Source organism: Arvicanthis niloticus, chromosome 6, assembly GCF_011762505.2.
Source record: "Arvicanthis niloticus isolate mArvNil1 chromosome 6, mArvNil1.pat.X, whole genome shotgun sequence".
NCBI classification, from domain to species: domain Eukaryota; kingdom Metazoa; phylum Chordata; class Mammalia; order Rodentia; family Muridae; genus Arvicanthis; species Arvicanthis niloticus.
In genome coordinates, this window is record NC_047663.1 from 38,266,865 (window position 1) to 38,284,552 (window position 17,688).

At 44.7% G+C, this 17,688-nt stretch overlaps 1 protein-coding gene across 5 annotated transcripts in view; it reads right to left on the reverse strand.

Annotated features, from left to right (window-relative positions):
• Heatr6 (HEAT repeat containing 6) overlaps positions 1 to 17,688 on the reverse strand; it is a 30,127-nt gene that overhangs the window by 8,461 nt on the left and 3,978 nt on the right. For all 5 annotated transcript variants that reach the window (XM_034506418.2, XM_076936151.1, XM_076936148.1 and 2 more), the window contains exons 4-14: positions 17,140 to 17,255; positions 16,191 to 16,305; positions 14,616 to 14,717; positions 10,673 to 10,810; positions 9,550 to 9,845; positions 8,496 to 8,673; positions 6,557 to 6,763; positions 6,047 to 6,146; positions 2,817 to 3,172; positions 1,005 to 1,127; positions 489 to 575 (exon numbers count right to left, since the gene is read on the reverse strand). In XM_034506418.2, the coding sequence (XP_034362309.1) occupies positions 489 to 575; positions 1,005 to 1,127; positions 2,817 to 3,172; positions 6,047 to 6,146; positions 6,557 to 6,763; positions 8,496 to 8,673; positions 9,550 to 9,845; positions 10,673 to 10,810; positions 14,616 to 14,717; positions 16,191 to 16,305; positions 17,140 to 17,255 (1,818 nt within the window). The remainder of the gene's footprint in view (positions 1 to 488; positions 576 to 1,004; positions 1,128 to 2,816; positions 3,173 to 6,046; positions 6,147 to 6,556; positions 6,764 to 8,495; positions 8,674 to 9,549; positions 9,846 to 10,672; positions 10,811 to 14,615; positions 14,718 to 16,190; positions 16,306 to 17,139; positions 17,256 to 17,688) is intronic.

Consider the following 17,688-nt stretch of genomic DNA (forward strand, 5'->3'; position numbering starts at 1 on the left):
AGTAAAGGCACTAGCCGGGCAAGCTGGTGACCTGAGTTCAATCTCTGGAACCCACATAAAAGTGGCCATAGAGAAGCAACTCCACAAATTACCTTCTAACCTCCACATGTGGACATCGGCACACATGCCATATCCCACTAATAATAATTCTGGAGTGCTATTCCACTTCAGGAACGCCATAGATTTGTTCTGAATTTTATTTGTTATTAGTGTGCACATGTATGACATATGTGGACATATCTGTCATGGTGCACATGGGGACAACAGAGGAAAACTTTGTGGAGTTGATTCCTTATGTGGCTTCCAGGGATCACACTCAGACTCAGACGGTCAGGTGTGCAGCCCTGGGTGGCAAGCACCCTTTACCCACAGTGCCATTTTACTGGCGAACTATGGTTTTCAACACTGGAAGAAATGACATCATCTTCTCCACTTCATCACTGAGCACACTAGAACCTCGAGGACACTGGGGCTGGAGGTGGGCTTACCAGGTGGACTGGCACTCTCTGTTCAGGTGCTGTGTTGGAATCTGGCTTGTACTGCTGTATCAAGCCTGTACCCAGTTCTTCCAGGAGCTGCCAAGATACAAGAAATGCACTGTCAGAGCAGAGGCTTGGCTCTATGGAGGCTGCAAATACCCTGCTTCAGATTGTAATCATCTTAGATCAACATCAAAAGTAGTTTTTCTTCCTTTCTTTTCCTTTTTGTCTTTTTCCAGACAGAGTTTCATTATGTCGCCCTGGCTGGCCTCGAACTTAAGAGATCCAATGGCTTCTGCCTCCTTCATGCTGGAATTAAAGGCATGCACACAACTTAGGAAAAGTAATTTCTAATTGGTTTTTCTTTTCTCAGCAACTATGACAGAGCTATTCTTTCAAGGAGTAAAATGGATACTTTATGCTGTTAGCTAAGTCTGTGCAGACAAGCCAGGAGAGGAATGTGCCCCTCCCTACCTGAAACCTCAGAAACCACAGAAGAAAACATGTTACTTGTAATGACATTACCTTCACGCCGTGGAGCTGAATGGATGGGTTTGCTTCACACATGCACTTACAGATCACCTCGCCAAGCTCCATCAAGTACAACTGAGCCATTGAAAAGTAACCCCTTGCCAGATGAGCCAAAACCTACATAGAGAACAGGCAATTAGCTCAACTAAAGGTGGGCAAGGCTGCACAATCCAGAAGGGTTCCCACATTTCTTTACACACTCAGCCAACACGGACTGTAAGTCTGACGCTGAGATGTGAGAAGCAGCCATTACCTAGATACTGCTGGCATCAGCTCCATGACACTTTATTGGTCTGCGATATCTCACTCAAGACTAAGTCTTTGATGTAGATGTTTTTGGATAGCTGGAAGGGTAAAGGGCGTGTTCAGTGTCTTCAGACGACCAACAGCCTGCAGAATTGAGCTGTGATGGCTACTCTTGGCATCAACCTGCTGACACCTGGCATTAACTACAATCCAAGCGACTAGGTATATGCATAGGGATTTTTTTTTTCCTTAATTAAATCATCTGAGTTTGGAAGACCCACTTTTAATATGGCTTTTTTTTTTTTTTTTTTTTTTTTCGAGACAGGGTTTCTCTGTGTAGCCCTGGCTGTCCTGGAACTCACTCTGTAGACCAGGCTGGCCTCGAACTCAGAAATCCACCTGTCCACCTGTCTCTGCCTCCCAAGTGCTGGGATTAAAGGCATGCGCCACCACCGCCCGGCGTAATATGGCTCTTTTGAGGTGGGAAGATGGGAAGATCCACCTTTAATCTGAGCCACACATTCTGCTGGCAGCCTGTATAAAGGACACGGAAGAAGGAAGCTCATTCTCTTTGCCTGCTTGCTTTTACTCTTGCTGGCAAGTCTATTTCTTTATAGGCATTGAGGCTACTTCTTTGGGATTCTAGCATATGCTGAAGACCAGCTAAGATAGCCAGCCTCATGCACTGAGCAACTATTGGATTCTTGGCCTTTTCATTGGTAGACAGTCATTGTTGGGCTAGCTGGACCACAGCCTGTGAGCCATTCTAATGTCCCCTTTGTCTGTCTGTCTGTCTACCTACTTCTCTCTCTCTCTCTCTCTCTCTCTCTCTCTCTCTCTCTCTTTCTGTCAGTTCTGATCCTCTGGAGAACCCTGACTATACACAAGCCTATGTCTTAAACTACATCTGAGTACAGGCACTTTTTTTTTTTCAAAATCAAATCTATCTTCCTTCTCTCCTTCCTTCCTTCCTTCCTCCCTCCCTCCCTCCCTCCCTCCCTCCCTCCCTCCCTCCCTCTTTCTCTTTCTCTCTCTCTCTCTCTCTCTCTCTTTCTTTCTTTCTTTCTTTCTTTCTTTCTTTCTTTCTTTCTTTCTTTCTTTCTTTCTTTCTTTCTTTCTCTATGAGTTTTTACTATGTAGCCCTGGGTGGCCTGGAACGTGCTATGTAAAACAAATTGCTCTTAGATTCACAAAGATCTGCCTGCCTTTGCTTCCAAGTGTTCCCTGTGAGGGGTATTTTCTTCCTTCAAAGGAGCACTCATTTTGTTTCAATAAACAGATTATACGATGACAACAAAGAATTTATAGAGAATGACCTTTAAGTTGCAGAAGTCAGGCTTAGTCATTACGTCTGTCATATAGTACTTGACCTGACTACAACAGTCTGTAACAAAAGAACAAGAAGGAGCTCACTCAGCACTCAGCAGCAAGGACTGCCCCAAACACAACAGAGCCAAGGCCATACCAGATGGCAAGGCCATTTCATGCACCTGCCCCTCAGTCACCCTCCTGAGAAGGAATGGTCCCTTCCTTTCAGACAGGGGACATGGTGCTTCCTACCTGTAGTGCCTCCAGCCGCATGGGGGATGGTTCATAGGTGCTTCCCGGGGTGGAGCCAGCATCACTACCTGAGCAGGAATCCTCCTTGGGCAGCACCACAGTGGAAATGCAGAGTCGGATGAGCCAGCAGGGCTCTGACGACCCCTTTGGTGAGCTGAGCGATGCTTCTTCCAGAGAGGGTCCTGCAGGGAATGTCTTCCAGCCATCAGGAGTGCTGAGGTGAGGGGTTGCTGAGCTGCTACTGCCAAGCCCAGAGGAACAGGGTTGTTGAAGAAGCAGCTGGACTTCTGGCAAAGGTGCATGAGTGGACACTATAGCTCCTAGGAGCGTGAGACTTGAGACTCGAACATTAACATCTGTCCAAAGAAAGGCAGGGCCTATCACCATGGAACCACTGTCATAAGGGCTGCAGTTATCCCTGCTAGCAAGAACTTCTAGATTCTTTTTAAATTACATATAATCAAGCTTTTAATTTCAGTTCATAGAAAAGATGGGACAATATCATGAAGAAACAATCTGAAAAATCAAGAACATTAGACATTCTACAAGACAACTGACTAGGAGAATCCAAATGAGAGGACTAGAAAAACCACTAACAGCCGGTGGGGCTTCTCCATGTAAAAAGAGCGCAGAACCCAGGCATGGAGCTGGACTCGTGGAATCCTAGCACTTGCTCCTGCAGAGCACTAGAGTTTGGTCCCTGGGACTCCGTGTCCTCTGCTGACCTCATACACACCATATACTACACACAGTCACAAAAGTAAAACCAAAGAATTGTTACAATCCTAGAATGCTTCATACAGTAACAAAACGTTACTAATCTGTCAACCTGAATGATCCTGGGAGTTAAAAAAAAAAAGCTATAAAAAATAAACAAACAAAGCAAAAAACCAAAAACCAAAAACCAAAAACCAAAAACCAAAAAACCCAAAACCAGGGCCAGAGGATTATCTCAGCAATTGGCGCAATTGCCCATAAGCACGAGGCCTGGAGTTTTGATCCCCAGAACCTATAAAACTGCTGAGTGGGTATGGTGGTCCACTCCTAATTCCAGTGTTAGAAGACAAGAGATGGGAGCCTGGGAAAAAAAACGTCTAGCCAGAGCTCTGGGAGCAACTGAGAGACACCATCTCAATGAATAAAGTGAAGAGACTTCAGAACACGCCCCATGCCAAGCTTGGGCCTTCACATGAACACACTCATGCAAAGGCCCACAGATATATGCACTCACACCACACATACAGACTCACTCACACCACACAGACATACACACCACACATACAGATGCACTCACACCACACATACAGACTCACTCACACCACACAGACATACACACCACACATACAGACACACTCACACCACAGACACACACACTCACACCATACAGACGCACTCACACCACAGACACACACACTCACACCACACAGACACACACACTCATACCACACAGACAAACTCACTCACATCACACACACACACACACTCACACCACACAGACATAATAAACAGGAAAAAGGAAAAGCTGAAAGGCCCACATTTGGGTTCAGTGTTTTGCAAGTGGCTGTCTAGCTGCCCCAGCACCTGTTGAAGAGCTGCCTTGGTTCTTCTGCTGTGACCAGCTGTGGAGGATGGATGTGGGTATACTTTTGGGCTCTCTTTTCTCTTCTACTGATCTATGTTCTATACTGCCTTTAGTAGAGTTAATAGTACATTTTGAGGTATTGACATGCTCAGGTTGTTATTTTTGCCTCCCTGCAAACACCATGGATTGAACCCAGGGCTTTGCACATTCTAGGCAAGTGCTTCACCACGGAGCCCAACTGTCAGCCTAACTTCTCTACCAATACTGTTTCCATCTCTAGGTCTTCTGCTGGATAAACTTGGGAACCTTTTGCTGGCATTTTGATTGGGATTACACTAACCCTCAGATCACGGCGGAAGAACAGAGATGGAGTCCTATTCATCAAAAAGAGCTCTTCCATTTCATCCATCGCTTTGTGTACAGATGGACCTTCTACAGATTTCCTTAGACTTATCCCTAAGTATGTTAGACTTTGAATATTTTAATAACGAAAACATTCAAGTATAAAGTCAAGTATAAAGGGCCTGTTGAGATGTGGGGGGTTAAAGATGCAAATAAAGAGAAACAGATACAGTTAAAATTAGCCGCTGCCTACATCAGAAGACTTGGGGGGTTTGGTTTGTTTTTGTTGTTGTTGTTTTGTTTTGAGATAAGTTTTCTTCTGTGTAGCCCTGGCTGTCCTGGAACTTGCTCTGTAAATGAGGCTGGCCTCGAACTCTGAGATCTGCCTGCCTCTGCCTCCAGAGTGCTGGGATTAAAGCTGTGTGACACCATTGCCCAGCTGAGAGGTGGGCTCTTAACTGTGCTTTGGCTGTCACTGATGAGAGGTCTCACTTCAGGACTTAATCTTTTTGTTTCCTCACTTATAGACTAGTGTAAGGAATAGGTTGAACTCAGCCTATCATCTGAGCCTTAAGAAAATCTTACAGAACAGGCACAAGTCTTCCTGTTAGGAGGACATTGGGGCTCTGCATCGGCCATGGATGTGAGGAGAGAAGTGGGGGCTGTGGTGGATCCTTAGACTCCAGGGCCTCTGTCCCTTCCACAGCATTCCAGAAAACACCCACTCTGCCTCCTTACTCTGCAGCTCTGACTGAAAACTCAGACTAAGAATGAGCCTGATCTGAAATCTTGCAAACAAACAAAAAGGAACATTCTAAAGGCGGGTGCTCACAGCTCACATACCTTATGTGTGGGAAAAATCCAAGACTCACAGCACTAAGTCCACAGTCAGAGATGTGAACTAACTTCAGAAGGCTTTACATGGACTTCACAGATCATGGTACAGAAGTCATGTTCTTGTACGACAGTTTTTCTTCCCAATACATGACACCTCTCCTCCTTCCTCCCTCCTTCCCCCTCTGCCTACAGATGTTGAATCCTATGCACTTGACACAGCCGCTTGAACTTGGCTCGCTCTTACTCTGAGATGTGGTTTCTTTACTGTGGACAGCCAGGTTCTCAACTCAAGGTCGGTTCTGCTCATCCCCTTCCCAACTGGCCTTCTAGCAATGGTTGATAGCCTTGGATGGCTGAGACTTTCAGAGACCTCAGAGCTGGAGAGAGGCCCTCGCTGAATACTTCTCTTTCTTTTAAACACTGCCACTCTACATTTGATGGATATAAAGAAGCCGTCTGCACTACCAACCTTTGTGGCGGATGTAAGGCTTTATGTGGTTCCAGACTTTGGTCAGCAAGCTGAGCTTCAGGCGGTTGTAGGGGGCGTTTGATACTAGATTTGCAAGGCACTGCAACAGAACAGAAATACACATTTACAATATTTAATTTAAAAGGTCTTTTAAGTAAAGGTTTTTTGTTTTTGTTTTTTTTTTTTAATTTATTTTTCTGAGTGTGTATGTGTATGTGTAGGTCAGAGGGCAGGTATGGGAATCTGTCCTCTCCTACCACACAGATTCTGGGATCAAACCTGGCAAGCACCTTTACCCACTGAGCCATCCCGCCAGCCCTCCCTCCCCTCATTTTTAAAGGTCTTTATACTAAATAAAAACCCAGTCTTTTTAATGTCTATAGTTATATTAGATAATGAGGTATAGACGTCTAAACAGGTGTCTTTAATATAACTATTACTTATACTCTTAGGTCAAATTACTTTTAGATGATGTGTAACACTAAATTCTGCAGCTAACTAGGGACTTACCTTAATTATTTGAGTAAGGGTCTGGGACGAGGACTCTGCCACCAAAGCTAACAAAAGACATCTGTGCAACTCTCTAATGCTGGATGCAACTGTGACAGAGAAGGGCGTGAAAGCCCGCTTGTGGTCGCTGGTGTCTTCAGCAACGGAGAGGAACTGCTTTGAGCCTTCCAAGATGGCAGACAGAACTTGAAGAGCGCAGGCACGCGTCTGAAATTTCAAGACGATTCACATTGATCAGTCTGAAGCCGGGATCCAGGCTCCCTTCCTCCTACACACACTCAGTGCTTCACGTATTCAGAGCTAGCTTTTTGGAAGGATAAAGGCGACAGAGGGTGCACTGGCTACTGAGGGCAGCTATAAGCTACCACACATAACGAGATCCTTGAGGCACACTGCCCTGGGACCATGGTAAGGTGGAGCTCTGAGTTCTACCACAACACATAGACCTGCATCCTAAGCATGGGGATAATGGGAGATTAGAGCCCTACATAACTAAGCATACAGCCGATGGAAAGACAGCCCGACAGCTCCTGGGATGAAAGACACAAATCGAGAGTTCAAGTCAAAGTTCCAGAGAGTATCTACTTACACTCTACTCTGAGGCATCTGAGTGTGTGCTTGTGTATATATTAACAATGGTAACTTGATGTTTAGAAACACTTAGGTGTAGGAACTAACACCTTTGACAGGGCATATGTGATAAAGAATGTAAGTGATATATGTACATGTTCATGTGTGTTTTCACATGCTTGCACATGCATGTGGAGGCCAGAGGCTGATGCAGGTGTTTGTCTCAGTTGCTCTCCACTTCATTTTTGGAGTGAAGGCCTCTCACTGAACCTGGAGCTCACTGACTGGGCTAGGCTGGTTGGCCAGTGAGCCGTAGGGATCTATCTGTCCCAACCCTAGACTCTTGCTGGCTGTGCTCTGCTCAGCGAGGCCTTCAACACTGAGCCGTCTCATAGGCACTAAACATCATGTTATGGATGGAATGGGAAAAACAAAGACCAAAACCCCACATCCTCACCATGGATTGCTGTTTATTAAGGAAAAGCCAGTTACAAAAGGTTGTGAGCTGTCATGTGGGTGCTGGGAATTAAACCTGTGTCCTCTGGAAGAGCAGCCAGTGCTCTACCACGAAGCCATCACTCCAACTATAAAGCGTGTCGTTAGCTATTCAAATGATTATGGAGCATCCCAATCTACTGTGGATCACCATCCTTTTAGAAAGAAACCTTAAAAATAGGTAAAACATTCAACAGGGTTTATTAAAATACTCACTTTCAGTGGGTGGCTGGGCTTCCTAAGGAAAGCCAGGAGCTACCCTCAGTGTGATGGTTTAACAGTCACGGTCGTAAGGCTGAGAACAGACTCCTTTTCTTCCTTGGCTGAGAGCCAGTGTAAAGAGGAATGAACATATCTGAACAGAGGCAGCTCCATCTGCCACGGGATAGTTGCTGATGCTATCAAGACTGACAAACCATTGTTTTTCTTTCTTGAAATTGCCTTTTCTCATTAAAACATGTAAATCATTCATGATTCTTTAAGGTATGGGCAAATCTGTTATATACAGCAGTACCTCTGGCTTTCACAGAACATTACAGACACCAGCCTTGACAACCATTACGCCCTACAGTCCACTGAACTAAGTCACTTCCTAGTTGTGCCTGTTATAAACACCACAGCTTCAGTGGGGCTCACAGGAGACACAGAAGATACAGCTCAGTAAGCTCTGACTTCAAGGACCACTGGGCTTAAGATGTGATGCTACCATGTAGTCCACAGACGCCTGAGCCCTTGTCATTTCCTGCCTATTAAGGTTCTCAAGTCAAGACCTGGGATGCTCTCAGCGAGAGCAGAATTCAGAGATCAGACGGGGCAAAGGGGGAAAAGGACACAAAATGTGACTTCTCATAAAGCCTTGGTTCAGCATCCTTACCTTTGGAGACGGATCCTTTAGTGTGAGTGTCATTAAGGACACAGACTGTGGGCTTCCAAGCTCCGGCGTGTCAGGAACAAAGGCAGACCAGTAGCCGTACAGAACTTTTTTTTCTATTGATTTGATAGTAGAAAGAAAACAAGCTAACGCTCCTTGGCGAACCTTGGCTTGGTATGACCTTTCAGAATGAGGAAGAAAGTTTTAGAAGTTTTTAACAATGTGAATGGAAAGGCTATTTATTCCGACCATTTAGATGCTTTGAGAAATTAAGCATCTCCTGAATATCCCTAAGGATGTTATCATCCCTTTCAAAGTATGATCAAAACATGTTATGTAGTTTTGCTACAAGCTATTAAGGGTGATTAAAATGCAAGCAGGCAGAGAATAAGAGAGTAACATGTTGGTTAGGAAACCAGAGTTAGACAAGGACAGTGCAGAGTATCCATGTATCTGCTCAGTGGATACCCCAAGTAACCTTACATGGGTCACAGTACTTGAGGTGGCCACACAAAGCCCCTGTACTTGATGCACTTTTTAATGGCAGTGACAGATGGTTCAAGAAAGAACTGTCAAGCTGGAGAGACGGCTCAGAGGTTAAGAGCACTGACTGCTCTTCCAGAGGTCCTGAGTTCAATTCCCAGCAACCACAAAGTAGCTCACAACCATCTGCAATGGGATCTGGTGCCCTCTTCTGGTGTGCAGGCATACATGTATACATAATAAACAAATAAAATCTTTTTTTAAAAAAAGAAAGAACTGTCATATGCTTCCCATGGCACTAGGGCAAAGGTTAATCACAGGGTCATGCAACTGAGAGCCTAAGCCAGAATGGAGGTGTCAGAAAAGCTTTCCAGAAAAAAAAGACTTGTGAGTGCACTCTGAGGAGGACTAGAGGCTGACAGGATGGACAGGCCGGAAAGCAGCAGTCACACGGCAGAGTCACCAAGTCCGCACACGAAAGAGACGTCAAGGTCAGCGCCACATAGCAGGCATGTTCTAAAAGTCACGTGCAACTACAAATATCAGGTAGAACATCAGAACAAAATACTACTACCTCATTTTACCCTGCATGCCTCCTTCTGCATCCGAATAGTCTGACTCACTGCTGCTGACTCTTTTCCAGCTGGAGGAGGCGAAGGGCAAGGAGGCCTGCTCTCTTCCGGCAGCTCTGCCTCCATCCACAGGCAAATCCTGGGAGCCCCAGGGGGAGGAGCACCAAGTGTTCTCACCGCATGTCGCCTGGTCCATGCCTGGTGCTGCTTCCGCTTCACTGCAGGCCTCCTCCTCGTCCTCCGCTTTCTCCCCTTGTTGGGGTTTCTTTTGTTTTACTTTGTGTTTTTTCTTTTTATTCTGGTTTTAGGAGCAAACAAAGACATAATATGTAATACATACCTACATACATACAAACACATATATGTATAAATATATATTTACATATATACATTATGATAGTCATCCCAAAACTACATTTCACTGAAATCATTGGTACTTTTTCATTTGAAAGTGACTGGGGATGTTCACACATGCAGTACGAGGAAAGGTGAAGAGGACAAAAGCAGACAGCGGTGTGACACGCCCCACATGATGCATGATGCACACTACGGGACATACACCTGTATGCCTCAGGTCTCCAAGGGAACTGAGGGAGGAGACAACTGTCTAGAAGGGAGGGAAATATGACGGTAGCATGGTGGAGCCACTGACCCGACAGGCTGGTGGACTTCAATGGCTCTAGAGAAGAACGCCACATTACGACCCAAAGGCTAAATGCAGCTGCTTCCGTTACTAAGCTTTACTGGAAGGCAGCCACACCCATCTGCTTCTGCAGTGAGTCTCTGCCTGCTTTTGCACTCAGGTACCTGTGACAGTCAGCCCTTTACAAACAGGAGTGCATTGACTCTTCTCGGTTTGCAGAGGCCGAGGAATGAGCCTTCAGTGTTGGATGTAAAAGAAATGCTTGTAGCAGTTACATTGCCCAGACCACTGAAGCACAAGTGCTCCAACTGGTACTCCCAGAAATCTGACTGACTTGAAATTTCTATATTAACTATACTGACTTGCAAACAAGCTCTTAGTGGCCTCTTGAGGCAGTTGGGAAGCAAATCATTGAAAGCATACAGCTATAGAGCAAGTACTTGAACGCTCCCCAGCTGAAATCTCAGTGGACAGACACGTACCGCGCATGGTCGAGCAGCACTGGATTCCGGTTGCTGGGGTTTAACAGGTGATCGCCCATCGTACTGAGGAAGTGGAGTTGGGTAGAGCACTGTGGGCATCTCTATGTTTAATCCAGGGAGTCCGTGAAACATGGCTTTCTAACAGCGAAGAGCGAGGCAAAACAAACACCACATAAATCACAAAACAATCAGCATGTTCTCCTCAGAACACAAGCAGACCGATGTTTCAAAACCATTTCAGAATAAAAATGAGACAGTAAATACTGGAAGGTGGGTGCTCTATGGAGTGTTTAATCTCCTCCTTCCCCTCCCCCCATGTTTCTGACTTCATCTGATTTTGGAAGCTAAGCAGGGTTGGGCATGGCAAGTACTGGGATGAGGGAAGAGCGTAATCTTACCTAGCTGCAGCTGGTCTGCACTGGCCACGCCAGATGAGACGTAGCTCTAGAGCGTCTATAATGTTTATCAAATCACATTCATCCAGTTATTTTTTTTATTAATCATAAGTTGTTTAAACCAATTTATTATTTTTCTGAATACCAATCCTTTAGATTTATGTGCATGAGTGTTCTTCCTGCATGTATGTAGACCTTGTGGGAACCCAGAGCCTTGGAGGTCAGAAGAAGGGGTTGGAACCCCTGGAACTAGAGTTGTGAACGGTGTGAATTACCAGGTATGTGTTGGGTCCTCAGTGAAAGGAACAAGTGCACTTAATCACTGAGACATTTCTCCAGCCATAATTTATCATTTTTATGTATTTTTATGTATTTCCACATCTGTCTTAGGGTTTTATTGCTGTGAGGAGACACCATGACGAAGACAACTTTTATAAAACCAAACATTTAATTGGGGCTGGCTAAGTTTCTGAGGTTCAATTCATTATTGTCATGACATCAATGGCATCAGACAGGCAGAGTTGGTACTAGAGGAGCCTTGAGTTCTACATCTTCATCTGAAGGTAGCCAGAAGAACACTGTCTCCCAGGCAGCTAGGAGAAGGGTCTCAAAGCCGAACCCCACAGTGACACACTTCCTACAAGGTCACACCTCCTAATAGTGCTACTATTAGGAGCATAGGCTCGTTCAAAACACGAGTCTATGCGAGCCACACCTAGCTATAGCATAATACGAAATACATTTAGTCAAACTTCAAAACTCCCCACAGTCTATCACAGTCTCAACAATGTTAAAAGTCCAAAGTTCAAAGGCTCCTCTGAGATTTATGCAATCTTTTAACTGTAATCCCCTTTAAAACCAAAATCAAAAGGCAGATCATATACTTGAACATCACAGGATATACATTAGCATTCCAAAACATCACAGTGAGAAAATACTGGACCAGAGCAAGACAGGAAACCAGCTGGGCAAACTCCAAACTTTGTTATTTCTATATCTGATATTAATAAGCTCTTCGGATCTACAGCTCCCTTCATCTTTGCTGACTGCAACAGCTTCTTTCTCCTGGGCTGGTTCCACTCCGTTAGCAGTTTTCCTCGGCAGGTATCCCATGACTCTTTAACATCTTGGCATCTTTGTGGTAACTTGAACTTCACAGTTTCTTGTTTCAATGTTTAGAATACACACACATCTTCTGGGCTCCTCCAAAGGGCTTGGGTCACTTTTCCAGCTGTACCTTCTGTAGGACTCCAGGGTCTAGTTGACTACACTCCACTGCTGATGCTGTTCTTGGTAGTCATCCTATGGTACTGGCATCTTTAATACACTGGGGTCTTCTGCTGCAACTAGGCTTTACCAATAGCCTCTCATAGGCTCTCTTCATGATGCCAAGCCTTAGCTTCATTGCAGGACCCCTTTAGTCCTAAGCTGTCAACTGCAACTGAGGCTACACTTTCACCAATGGCCTTTCCTGGCCTCTCACAATGCCAAGCCTCAGCTTCTCGCCATCATCCCTTCATAACTTCAAAACAGTACTATCTGGGTGACTCTTACATGTTACCAAATCCAGCTGTAGCATGAGGTGCAACCTTGGTTATCTCTGGAACATAGCTTCTTTGTGCTCTCAGAAAGCACTTTCCAGAAGACTTCATCTCAGTGATACTGGTCTCTTAATTGCCACTAATTTCTTAGCTCTAGCTAGCCAGCATCAATTGTCCCAGTAGTCTCTTCTATTCTTGACTCTAAAGCCAGAGCCACATAGCGAAAGCTGCTGAGTGCTGCTGCTTGAAACATGGCCCCTTGTTCTATTACATCATCAGCAGCTTTGTGTACACCTTCACTGCCTAAGCTTGGCTGCCCTGGAACTTGCTCTGTAGACAGAACTTGAGCTCAGAGATCTGCATGCCTCTATCTCCTAAGTGCTAAGATTAAAAGCATGGTCCACTATGCTTAGACTTAAACTTTTCATGGCCACTATGCCTCAAGATCCAGATCAAAAGCCCCAAGATCTGCATAACAGGTGTACCCTCCATTTTGGGACTAAAGTCATTTCAGATTAAAAGTTCAAATGAAAACAATAATCAGGTAATAATAATGTCTGACATGATATAACTATCTGCTGTTCAACTGCAAACACATAAACAATAAGCTTAGCTGGGTGGGACCTTGTCCGGAGGTCACCACTCCCTAAATTCCATTTAAAAGCCTTGAACACAGGATTTAGCTCCATTGCAATTCCTGATGCCCACTTAATACTTGAAGCATAAACTTTGTATTTTTCCTTTCTAAGCTTGCTACGACTGATCAAAATGCTCCTTATAAAAGCAAGCCACAGGACAGAGTCTAAACTTGATTGATTTGAGACATCCTTTGTCAATGCAATTAATCTGAATCATTTCACTTTAGCCTCAGGCACACTTTTCAGACAAGAGTAAAAAGCAAGCACATTCTTCACCAAAATATTACAAGAGTCTCTAGACCACATACTAAAATTCTCTGAAACACCTAGAGCCAGGCCCCACAATTCACATCATCCTCAGCACCAGTGTCTTCCATATCCCTACTAGGATAATCCATTGAGCCCCACTTAAAGCATTCCACTGCTTTCCAAATCCAAAGTCCCTAAATCCACATTCTTCCAAACAAAAACATGGTCAGGGCTATCACAACAATACCCCAGTCCCTGGTACCAACTTCTATCTTAATTATGGTTTCTATTGCTGTGCAGAGGCACCATGACCAGGGCAACTCTTATAAAGGACATTTAGTTGGGGCTGGCTTACAGTTTCAGAGGTTCCATCAATTATTATCATGGTGGGGAAGCATGGTATCCTGTAGGCAGACTTGATGCTGGAGGAACCATGAGTTCTACATCTTGATCCAAAGGCAGCCAGAAGAAGACTGTGTCCCAGGCAGCTAGGAGAGGGTCTCAAAGCCCACCCCCACAGTGATAACACTTCCTACAAGGCCACACCTCCTAATTGTGCTACTCTCTGGGCCAAGCATATTCAAACCACCACGATATCTGTCTGTCTTTATTCAGGGATTAAGAGAAAATAATTAAGATATTGGTCATGAAGCTAGACTGTAACAGATGTCCTTGACCTGAGGTGAACACTGAGATTCTGACTCTTCCTGGCTGAATTGAAGGGTGCTGGGCCTCTCAGGGTAGCCTGACTTCGCCACTATGTGCAGGCTCAGAAGCTAATAATGGCAGCTTACTGCTCCTTCAGAACACACAGATGAAGGTGGGTTCAAGATGATCTATAATTAAATTATTTACAGATCATATCTCATCATAGATTTCTAAGATTCAAAAGTAATTCTTAAAACTTTTATATATTTGCTTGATGGTGGTTGTCCTCTGCTCTCAATTTTATCTGAGAATGCTTGAAGATGAACATTTTATTCTGCTCTTAAAATCCAGTGAGAAAATCTATACCCCACAGTTAGCTGAAGTAGGGAGAGAGCATACAGGGCAGCCCCCATACTTGGGGTGTGAAACAGGAAGGGAGGACCCTCGGATGCTCGGTGAAGACCTGCCTCACCTTTAGCACAGCGAGAAGTGCTCCCAGGTGCTCAGTCTGCGTCAGCCTCATCTTCCCACCATTGAGAAGTGACTGGATGCCTTTCAGTGCATTCTGTAACAGCTGAGGGTGGGGAGGCAGAGATGCAAGTTAGAAGGCAGAATAAAATCTGGCTCCTCTGGCCCAAATTGGTAGCAGTTAGAATGGCAGAGGAAAAAGTCCCCTCCATGGTAAAAACCTTTTTGAAGCACTCAGCAGAGACAAGGACCCAGAGAACAGACGTGATGAGCACTCTGGGCCACTTTCTAGAAGAGTTCTCTTACTGAGTAGTCTTATTGCACACACTTATAAACCAAGTATAAATGGTGAGCCAGAAAGGGAGCAGCTGAGACCATAGGAAAGGTGCAGAGGGCCTGTGGGACAGCTTAGCAGGGACAGCCACCTGCCACCAAGTGTGGTGACCTAATTTCAGTTCCCAGGACCAACATGATGGAAGGACAGAACCAAACAACTTCCCCAACATCCTCTGATCTCAAAAACAGTTGCTATGGCATGCCTACATGCTCACATACACATACTAAAGTGCCATCTAAAACCCTTTTAAGGGCCAGAGAGGTGAAGGGAAGATCTCTGTAAGAAATCACTCTGCGTGGCTCGGGAAGGCGAGGCATGGGTGGGGTGGGAGGGGAGCTCTGATCACCACAGATTTCTCAGCTCAGTAACCTCATCTCCAGGGCTCTGTCATTCAGAAATATTCTGCACAGGGGAGGGTGGGATCTGGAGATTTGTTAAAATAGTAGGAAAAGTTAATTTTCATGATTATGGCTACAGTGATGATACAAGAAGCTAATGCTTGCTAACTGTGAAAGTCAACAACAAGGACATGACTCGGTCACACACTTTAGATGCTATATCTTGTGCACCGCATAAGAGCCCCACAATGTAGTTTTATCAGTCCAATTTTAGGCCAGAACATGGAGGCAACAGGGCATAATTGCCCCAATTATTCTGTTGCCATTAGAAACCATGACGTGTGTATATAAATATGCACTGCAAAACTCTTCAAGAGCGAGTAAAACATAAAAAAATGGGAGGCTTGTAAAACAGTCCATCAAATGACAAATGTGCTGCTCACTCAGCCTGAAGAATCAAGCGCTTCCAGTGCTCGGATATGGGCCCGGTGCCGAAAGTAACTTTCATTATCTTGGATCTACAGTGTTTGAAATGTATGCTCCTTAATTTAAAATATGCCCACATATCACTGTATTTGTCACGAAAAAAGATATTGTTGGGCAGATTTTCTCCTTTTTACCTTAAAATCAGTCATAATCATTGTATTGTTTTTAGACACGGGAGGAGAAAGAATATGGGCTTTTAAGTTGTCACAATAAAACTGAGAGCAAACCAAAGCAAGCAAAACTGATCCTTCTCATTTGAATACAAAGGTGTGACTTCAGTGCCGCTGACAGATAGACACCATTTACACACACACACACACACACACACACACACACACACACACACGAACACACACACGTCCTGAAGCCTCTGTCCTATGCCTGCAACACTTGGATGCCAAGGAGCAGCCCCACCTACCATGCAGAATGTTATATCATCCATATCAGATGATTTTGGAGACTGTAAAATGGTCAAGAAAGCTTGGAAGCAGACATGCTGGTAGGACTCCTCCAAGTACGGCTGTCCTGGCACACTGAAACACACATAGAGGAGACAGGTCAGTTGCCTTTGAAGAAGAGCGAGCATTGGCAACGGCAAGGCAGACCGCCAAGTCTGGAACACGCCCTGAATACCCACTCTGGCTGACTAGCTGCTGCTGCACTGGCACAGGTCTGAACATGCATGAAGGAGTAAGAGAAATTTCTAAAAGTGTAGTTCAGGAAATGTGGGGAAGAAACAATCTGTTTTTGTTCTGCCCTTCAGTCATAGGTGAGAAACAATGCAGACAGATCTTTCAGACAACAGGACTGAGTCTGCCTTCCTGGGCACTTGACAGCACAGTGCTACCCAGAGACAAGGTCAAGTTTGTGCTGCCTGTGTGTTATTGCATGCTACAGACCTGCTCTATCTTCTTAAAGAAGAAACTGAACTTAACAGAAACTCTCACAAGAGCCTCAATTCACATGGATATTCTTTCTAAAGAATATGGTTGAAATTTACACCAGCAGAAAATAAAACCGACATATTACATGCATGCATTTCTCCCTTCACTTCTTGATGGTCTTTAATTAAGAACAAACATAAGACAACCTTGTTGAATGGCATGGGGAATGGAAACTAGGTTCCTTTTCTTTCTGTCAAAATAAAAGCCTGTAGCCCACACTGGTCTGGAACTCGCTACTCAGAACAGCCTTAAGATAAGCATCCCCTTGCCTCGGCCTCTTGAGTGCTAGGTTTACAGGGATGTGCCACCAGGCATAACTTAAGCTATGCCAGTTTTCTAAGTTGGCTTCAGGCAGACAGAACAACCTATAGAGGGCCCAAGAGAGGTCCTACCTTCTACTACTGGGAAACTGGATCCACATACCTGAGACATAAGTTTGCCATACAATGCACTGCAGCTCTCCTGACTTCAGGATCAGAATAAGTCAAGTCACTCAACTTCATCAAGAGGCCACTCTTGCCTAGCAAGTCCGGGAGATGCTGAAACAAAATAGCAATAGTGTGGGTCTGAGAACAGTTTCTAGGAAGACTGTACTTGTTAGACAATACTTTCTTAACTAAAAGGCAGTTAACTATCAAAAAATGAACTATTAGGTAAATTCTTCCATTGCTACCCAAACATATGCCAGAAATCAGTGGTAAGAATCATTGCCAGGTCATCGCTGGGGGTCTTTAGTCTCGGCTACATGGACAAAGGGTGATGTTAACAATGGTTGACGAGTCTCACTTCATCCTCAGAACAACTATCTCACACATGAATAAACAAGGCTCCAGGGGTTCAGTAAGAACTTTCCTAGGGGACACATGCAATTAGTGACAGGATAGATACTGGAAAATAGGCATCTTGGCTCTCAAGTCTGTGCTAGCCTTTCAAAGGAAAACATAAAAGTTTAAACTGCCTGTCATAGTTAGC